The sequence below is a fragment of the Fukomys damarensis genome, unplaced genomic scaffold (assembly GCF_012274545.1).
Source record: "Fukomys damarensis isolate Sample0158 unplaced genomic scaffold, DMR_v1.0_HiC HiC_scaffold_21, whole genome shotgun sequence".
In the NCBI taxonomy this organism is placed as follows: Eukaryota; Metazoa; Chordata; class Mammalia; order Rodentia; family Bathyergidae; genus Fukomys; species Fukomys damarensis.
This window is the reverse complement of record NW_022900933.1, coordinates 19,953,418-19,962,534: the sequence shown is the minus strand read 5'-3', so window position 1 is coordinate 19,962,534 and position 9,117 is coordinate 19,953,418. Positions and strand designations below refer to the sequence as shown.

General features: G+C 46.4%; 1 protein-coding gene across 30 annotated transcripts in view; it reads right to left on the bottom strand.

Annotated features, from left to right (window-relative positions):
- The window catches only part of Nrxn3 (neurexin 3), a 1,525,607-nt gene that overhangs the window by 1,426,970 nt on the left and 89,520 nt on the right, over positions 1-9,117 (bottom strand). For 27 of the 30 annotated variants that reach the window (XR_004518320.1, XR_004518321.1, XM_033766713.1 and 24 more), the window contains exon 3: positions 107-124. The exons of the other annotated variants lie outside the window; for them this stretch is intronic. Coding sequence is in view for 25 of the 27 variants with exons in the window: in XM_033766713.1 (XP_033622604.1) it covers positions 107-124 (18 nt within the window). In the remaining 2 variants the exon portion in view is untranslated. The remainder of the gene's footprint in view (positions 1-106; positions 125-9,117) is intronic. 30 annotated transcript variants of the gene reach the window in all.

Genomic DNA, 9,117 nt, shown 5'->3' with positions numbered 1-9,117 from the left:
AAAAAAAAAAAAAAAAAAAAAAAAAAACGGGGGATCAGAGTCAAACCATGCACAATCTAGCAGAGGGGAAAGTTCCCACAGCAGCTGTGCAAATACAAAGACTCACCTGGACCTTGACTGACATCTGTGGCAGCATTTTCAAGGAAAAGGAAAAGGGGGAGGAGAGAGAAGGGGAGAGAAAGGAAGAAGAGCGTTAGCAGCACGCACACACAATGCACTGTGCCCTTGCATGACCGTCAGGTTCATGCAAGGCCCCAAAGGTGCTCAGCTGCCGAGCACTTAGTTCTACCTTCACCCAAAACCACCCATGCAAGCTGAGGAGCCGAGCTCCCTTTGCACTGTGCATGTAACAGAAAGGTCAGCTTCCCATCTGTCCGGAGAGACATCACCCTGGAATCAGATAGGGCTCCAAAGAGCCAGGCAAACCAGCGTCCTGCAAGAATATTGGTTAAAATATTCTGGTTGATTTCTGCATACCAACACCCAAGCAGATCCTCCTGTTCCCCACATACCAAACACTGGACGTGAAGTCAAGCAAGGTTGCCCAGCAAATAGAAAAATTAATAAACCACTCCCTTGAGGAACAAAAAGAAAAGGGCAGAAGAATGAAGAGCAAACTGTAGCATTATTCAAAACATAGGACACAAAACATTTATGCTTCCTTCCCTCTCCTGCATCCCAGTGACCATTCTTCATCGCAGACAGCAGCATGTGTGTGAGACTGTGTGTAAGTAAAGCATCTACCATACCAACTGAAGTTCTGCCTCCCTGCTTAATATTTCCTACCCTTCTCTCCATTACTGTTGACAAGTCTTGCTACTTGAAATCACCTGTAACAACTACAAATAAACATTCCTCCCTGGAAAGGTTGACATTAGAATTAAGCCAATGAACTGTTAAAACATGAAGACCAGTTCACGCCTACCATTTCTACGAATAACATAGTTTTCCTCCCCTTCCCAACCCTCCAGCGTGAAACAGAATTGTGCCGGGGAACCAAAGAGCAGCCAGCCCAAGGCATCGTTAAAGACCCCGACCTGGCCTGACAGCAGCTACTGAGGAGAGGGTGAAGAGCTTTCAGGAAGCAATGACAGTCCAGTCCTGGGTGGACTCACTTAAAAGAACTGGGACAGTCACTGACACTGACTATCTAGTTTATTTTTTTGTTTGTTTGTTAAGATAGAGAGTACAGGAAGTTGAGAGACTTGCCCAAGTTCACACAGTTGGTTCAGAAACGGAGCCTAAAAAGTGATCTGAGAGCTCTTGAATCCCACTCAGTTGCACACATGTTCAACTGAAGCCTATGCCCACCAAGGACACATGGGACCTAGTTCAGCTTGCAGATTATAGAGAGCATCCAGAAGCCACAGGGAAGCTGGCAGAGAGTTTCCCCGCTGCCCCATGTGTAGTCATGGTTTATCCTCTGTGTCTTTAATCTTCTGCCTGTACAAGGTAATGCACTTGGTGCCAACAATGAAACATCTGAAATCAGATTTGTAAAGCTCCACAGAGTCCGTAGGACTCTTGCCCCAGGAACATCCAGGATCTGAGCAGATTGAGCTGGGCACACTCCTAGCAACAAGTGAGAGTTTGCCTGGCCCATGCCCTGGATTCTCTATCTATACATCTGCTCGCAGAGACAACTAGAGAAGCTCTGAATCACTCCCCAGCCACAGCCCCTTTCAAGTTTTCTGGTGAGTTAGATGTAGAGGTGGAGTGGCAGGAGGAGGAAGAAAAGAGAGAAACAGAAGAGATGGGAAGGAAAACATGCAGCATAAATAACTAAGCAGGGCCATTAACTGTGACTGATGGCTTGCCCAGAATAGTGGTCGTTAAAATACTCCTTAATTAAACAGGATATCAAACTATTTACATGGGGTGTTCTGTGGTAGGAATATCAAGCTGTTGCTTTTACAAACATACTCTTTGAGAGCACCAAGACTCAGGGAGACGGGATCCCTCAGAACCCCAAAAGTCTTTAGGGACTGGTATGTTGCCCATTCTGGCAGTGTGGTTATGATCTTACACTTGGAGACAGACAGGTCTGAGTTCAGATCCCAGCTAGCTCCGTGGCCTAAGGCCCATCACTGAATTCTAAGTCTTTTTCCTCAGCTACAAAATGGGAATAAAAAGAGCCTCCCTCATGGGGGTGTTAAGAGAATTAAGTGAGATTAAATGCTTAGAAGGCACTTAGCACATGGCAAACATTGCATAAACGTTAGTGGCTCTGATTCTTATTGGTCTGAATTACCACATTCAGAAGCACCAAAAATATTGACCAGATGGCTCCCTGGAAACACCAAGCCAAGGATTTGGGTTCAACTCTTCCTCTTATGAATGTGGATGAGTGCTCTAGCTCTCTCTCCGCTCCACCATCTGCAGTGTGCAGTGGGAGGGGTGGAGAGTGGAAGGACTAAGGAGTTTTGGGGGAGCAAAGGTCAAAACAAATTTCATTTCACTCCTCAAGCCATAGGTAGGCACAATTCTAATACTATGCACCAAAACACCAAATCTGCTCATGTCCCAAAGGGGCAACAACATGACTTGGAAAACCCCTTTACTAGGGATCAAGGTCAGAGCTCAGGGCCTGGCTGTGGCAGTGACTGAAGGCAGTTCTAAGCATTATTCCAAGTTTAGGAATAGAGACACAGTATCACCTGGCCCCCGGCCCAAGAAGCAGGGAGTGACCTGAATTTCTAGACTCAATTCCGACTGACAGAATGAAATGTCAACGGCAGGGCAGTGAGAGGAGGAGGGCTGTCGAGAGGTAGAGACGAGAAACCTGGCAGTACCCATCTGCCCTACTGTCTCCAGAATTCTGTTCTCTTCCTCTGACAATCCCAGCTGTCTTCCAAGGAGCCTCTTTCCTACCCTTAATGCGTGTAGCTGGGAAAGGTGAGCTCCACTCCCACCTTAGCTCCAAGGGTAATCATGTAACGCAAGCCAGGTCATAGAAATATTCTATAATTGTCTCGATGATATAATCAATATAATATGATGATATATTAATATGATACATTACTATCATAATTTAATTGTCCCAAGAACAGACGTGTGTGTGACCCAAGCCAAACCAATCTTCCCAGGGAATTTTAAGAAAATTCCCAGAAAATGAGGTGCTCCCTTCCCTCTGGGGCTGCCAGATTCCATCTTTGTTAACATACAGGGACAACCCACCAGAGAATGAGGCAAACACAGAAGCAAACGGGATTGTTTCATATATAATGACGGCACACCTACAGCCGAATCCCACTCTGCTCTCTGTCCACAGGCAAGTGCCTCTGCTTCTCTGAGCCTCATTCCTCTCATGTGTAAACGAAGATCTGAACAGTATCTATCTCGGTGAACTGTATCATTGGAGACACTCCATTCACCATTCAATACTTATCGACTGAGTGCCAATTATAGGCCAGACCTTGATTTAAACATTGAGGATACAAGCAATGAATGAGGCAGATGGTACTCATGGGTATTAACGGAAGATATTAACAATGAGCTCATAGCTATACAGAGTCAAATAGTGATTAGTGCTGTGAAGAAAGGAGAAGCGGGATCAGTCACCACAGAGGATCCCTATGCAAGAAAGACCGTTAAAGAAGCACTTTGGGAGGCAGTAATATTTGAGCTGATCTCCGAGGAAGGTGAGCCTGCCGTGCACCTGACCAAGATGCTCAGGTGGGAGAATAGCAAGTGCAAACACTGTTCAGTTATTTCTGCTAGCATAGGCGGGTCAAGGGCTGGCTCCCACCACCCAGTACCTTCCTCTATCATTCTCCTAGCCCTGTCACTCACACATTCGGCAGGTTCCAGATGCTCGTGATATACACACCCAAGGGAAAACAAATCTTATGACAAGCACTCTTGTGAACCCCTTCCCTTGGAACTGCTGCATTCCAACCAGGCAGGGGGTGGCGGGCACAAGAAAGGAAAGCTTTGGAGCTCACCACCACCCTTTACCCACTCTCTTCAGCACCACAACCAAGGGAGAAGTCCATGAGGACATTTCTACCTCCACTCAGTACCCACAAATACTCACCATAAATTCAACAGTAACTTCAGCCACAAATGCACGCACTCAGCATGGTTATTTTCAAGTTCAACTTCAAACAGTACACGTGGCTGCAGTTGGTTCTTCTAACCACAGGGGAAAAGAAAGGACCCTCTGCCCAGGGTTATTGCACTTGCAGACACTAGCTCAGCCAAGGGAGCCCCTCACCTTACCCTCCATTTCAACTGGATCATCTCCTGAGGCAAGATCCCCCCACCTTCCCCTTCAGTGCCCCCGCATCCTGGGAGACACTTTGGGAAGCATGGCAAGGGCTGCACAGCCAGCCTCCCAGGGGACAGTCCCCCCAAACCTTTGGGGACCCCACCTGGTGAACTCTGCCTCGAGTCTGACCTATTTTCTAGGAGAGAAAATAGACTATAGATTTAAATGCAGTGGAGCTCTGGAAAACTACAGGCCCAGCAGTGTGAGAAAATAAAACTGCAGGAGGTAGCTGAGTTACCGCTGGCACCGGTAGGATGCCACCGCTCCCAGATCAGTCTTACCTGGTTGTCAACAGCCTTTTCTTCTGCGATTTGCCCCCTACGTCTGTTGACTGCAAAAACTGCTGCACACATTTACATGGATGTTTCCCCTAGCCAGTCCTGGGGCCCAGTGCCACTGGCCATACACACAGTCCAGCTGTATAACAGTCGCAGCAACAGGCGGAGGGAGCTCTGGGGATGCCAGTCTCAGAAATGGGTGCCCAAAGAAAAGAAGCCAGAAACACCCATGGCTGAGCCCCAGGTCTGGCTTCCTTGCTGCATGGCAGCAAAAGGGTTTTTGGTGACTTTTTACAAAACCTGTGTCCTTACCTACACACAGGCAATTAAACACTGACTGAGGTCTTTCTGTGTGCGAGGCACTGTTCTGAGTCTCAACAACAATCGTATGAGGTAGGAGCTATTATCATACCCATTTTACAGGAAAGGAAGTTGAGGCACAGAAAGCTTAGGTAACTGGCGAAAATTATAGAGCCCAGAAAGCCAGAGCCTGAATCCTGGAAATCCATCTGTGGATTCCTCTCTGTTACCCTGCTGGCAGCATCATCCCAAGGAGAAGACAGATGTGAGAAGAAAATGGAGTAAAAGCAACACTGGTCATCATAAAACTCATATTCTCATTTCTGTATGATGGGTACTGTGCCAGATGCTTTATATACAATGTTTTGTTTACTCCTCACCACAATCCTTATAGGAACATTACTCATACCATTTCACAGATAAGGAAACTAAGACCTAGAGAGGATGCTCCGCCATTTTTAATACCTCTCAGATAAGGGCCAAGCTGTATTTCTGAATAAAAGCACAAAACAAGACAGAAAGCAGCCGACCCATTCATCCAGCTTCAAATAAGGGATAAGAACATTGGGCATCTCACAAATGTGGGAAAAGGTATTACCCAGAGAGAGGACAGGGGTCAGACGTGCCTGACAAGCACTGCCACTGCCCTAGAAAGCCCTCTGTTCCTTCTGCAGGCGCCTTCAAGCCCAGGAATGGAGAGTCCACAGGGGCAAATAAACTCCCCCAATTGGAGCCTGCAGGACCTGCCCCAACCCTGGCGCTCAGAATTCCTTGCCTGATATTGCCCAAATCCACGAGGGCCTCCTTCCTGGATCTGTTTCCCCAAAGCAGACCAATCCACAATGTGTGCGCGTTCTGGCATCAAGAAGTGGCCAACGTGAAGCTGTCTGCAGGAGATGTGGCTTCTGCAGACTGATTTGTCCCCACAAATGTGTGCATTGGCTTTCATGGTGCTGGGCTTCCTCCTGCTCAAGCCCTCAGATGTCAGGGCAGACCTTCTGCTGAGGATTTCACTGGGTCACAACATTAGAGAAGAAAAACACTCTAGACTGTGGCTCCCCAGTAGCCTGTCTTTTCCTGCCTCCAGAGAGAGGGAGCATGGGCTCTCCCTGATCCAAGAGCACACACTTCCGCTTCCTTCAAGTTAAGAGCTAAAGCAAACTTCCAGCAGTGGAGAGGCTGCGCTCCTGCCTGTTGGGCCTCTTTCTGACTGGGTGTCTGAGCTCTTCAAACACAGCCGAAGAGCCGGCCTCACAAAAGGCCAGTCCTGTTAGCTTTATCCCAGGCATGAGAGCCCATTTATCTGCCTTTGTATCTATAACTGAGTGACTCCAGGGAGGTCCCAGCCCGGGAGCTGTGTGCTTTTGTTTTTCAATGCCAGTAACTCCAGATTGTAAAATGAGCAGCAGGGAGTGGCTGGACCAGGTGGTTGCCAGCCTGGGAGGACAGCAGCAGTACAGGGTGCAGGAAGAAATCCAGGAAGGCAAGAGGAAAACACTGCTGTGGGCCAGGGCCCAGGTCATTACTATGCACCCTCATACCAGTCACAGATGTGCCAGGGGAACAAGAGCTTGACTGACAAAAGAAGTGATCCTCTGCTCGTTGCCCAATACAAGAAGGGGCAGCATTTTTTTTAATGCTTGAGAGTTTTCAAGTACGGACATAAAGATAAGGTTTGAATCCTGGTTTTGCTGCTTGTTACAAAAAATATATTTTGGCTAATTTTATGGCTTCACGTCCCTCTTGTACCACATGGAGACTGTGGTAGGAGAGCAAGTTCTTCTAGAAGCGTCTCTGTGTTCTGCAGTCACTTTCCCAGGCAAAGTTACACAGCAAAACCCACAGAGCTCACAGGAAAAATGAGGCTGGGAAACAACACCCTAAAACTTTACCAGCGACACACAGTAAAAGACAAGAACCAGGGACTTTTGGGGGGGGATTCAGGATGTTGTTGTTGTTGTTGTTGTTGTTTATCAGGCAAGGTCTCACTGAGTTGCTAAATTGCCCAGGTGAGGTCTTGAACTTGTTGTAATTCTCCTGCTTCAGCCTCCTACAGTGCTGGGATTACGGGGATACACTACCACGCCCAGCCCACAACCAGATCCATACATATTAGGTACCTAAGAAATACATAAATAGTAAATAAACATGGTACTTTTTTTTAAAAAACTTGAACTTTGCTTGTAGAAATGAAGACTTTTGGATTTCTGTGAAGTAGGAGGGTCACCTATGGTATTAGATAGAAAGTTGTCACACCGTATGGGTTGTACAACCAGATCCATACATATTAGGTACCTAAGAAATACATAAATAGTAAATAAACATGGTACTTTTTTTTAAAAAACTTGAACTTTGCTTGTAGAAATGAAGACTTTTGGATTTCTGTGAAGTAGGAGGGTCACCTATGGTATTAGATAGAAAGTTGTCACACCAGGTATGGGTTGGGACTCATAACACACATGGTGATTGAAGTAGCTGGTCCAGGTGTGAGGTGTATGTGTGTTTGCGGTACTCCTACATAGCTGCCTGCAGTTTTCTGCCCTTACCTACTCCTTCTCATGCACAAAGCGTAAGCACAATTATTATGCTAAAACTGTTCCCTAATATATCAATCGCCTTGGTACAAATTAGCATTTTCAAAATAAAGCATTATATCAGAACTGATGGTTCCTAATTCATATGACTGCTGTGAGAATCAAATGAGATATCCATGTGAAGTACCTTGCACAATGCCAGGCACGTTGTAAACATTCAAGAAACACTTACGAGATTATTAGTTCCTATCCTGGCTTGCTGACACATCCCTGGTTAACCGCAAGTAACGAGTTGAGCTTTTATTGACCTGTTTAAACCTTCAAACAAAAGACATCTCCAGCTAGATAATACTCCCCAGACTTAGGCTGTTAGGTTGGCACCTGCAATAGTCTCCCACCCAGCCGGGCCAGAGCTTGGGGAAAGTCCTCATAGCTGACCAGCACTGCTAGAGAACAGGCTTCCTATGCAATTTCCTAGGTAAATAGATGGATGCTGTTCTGCCCAGATTCTGGCATGACCCATCAGAGAGGAGGAACACACACCTGCAGCTCAGAGATCCAGAAATCACAGAAGTTGACCTAGAGGAGAGGATGTGGCATCATCATCATCTAGGCCAGAGAGGAGTACATTGTAGGATGGGAAGGAGTCCATTGACCCCTATAGTGGGAATACCCTGGACCAGGGTATCTGCTGTTTCCCGGCTTCCTGCAGAGTACATGGGGTCAAGCGGCATGGTCTGGAGTCAGGTAGATGTGGATGAAAAAGATCCTGATTCTTCCACACCTGTGCTCCTATGTTAATGAACCCTAATTTCCCCATCTGTAAACTGGGCAAATCTACTCACCTAGGACTGATGTGAGGATCGGATGGATGGAGTCGAGTCAAATGTATGCAAAAAGGAAGTACTGATTGATGTTGAAGTTCATAATTACAGCATTACCTGGCCCTAGTGATTTCCTTAATGAGAGAATCTTCTCTCTTTCCAAGAACTCCTGCTTTAGAAAGACCCTAAGTCATCAGTGTGTGCCAACTGGAAGAATGATTTCGGAGAAGCAGGGGGGCTTCTGTGGAAGTCAGTTTTGCAAACTGTGTAACTGAGTACCAAAAAGAGCCCTGGAAGAGGAGATGCTCTATAGTTTCTCTTCAGGGGACACTGTTACAGTGTGTGGGAGTCAGAGTCCTAGGATGGTGGTGGTGTCCTCATTGCTATTATTTTCCTTAATTAACAAAAAAATATTGTAGTAAAGTATGCATACCATAAAATTTACTATCTTAATCTTTTCTTTGTTGCTGTTGTCGTTGTCTTTGTTTTTGTTTTCTTTGTATGGCTGTGCTGACCTAGTGCCCCGTGCTAGTTAGGCAAGTGCTCTACCTCAAAGCCACACTCCCAGCCCTAACCACTGCAAATGCAGGTTGGTGGTACTATGCGTATTCAGAGGGCTGTGCAACTATCATCACCATCGACATCCAGAACTCCTTCTCTATCCCTACTGAACAATCCTTGTCCCCGTCTGCCTAGTCCCCTGGCAGCCACTGCTCCACTTTCTTTCTCCGTGAATTTTACTACTCTAGGTACTCCACAAAAGTAAAATCATTCCGTCATTCGTCCTTTTGTGATTGGCTCCTTTTACACTGTGCCAAAGTCCTCAAGTTCCATTCTTGTAACACATCAGAATTCCTCTCCTTCCCAATGCTGAACAGTAACCCATTGTATGTACATATATATATATATAT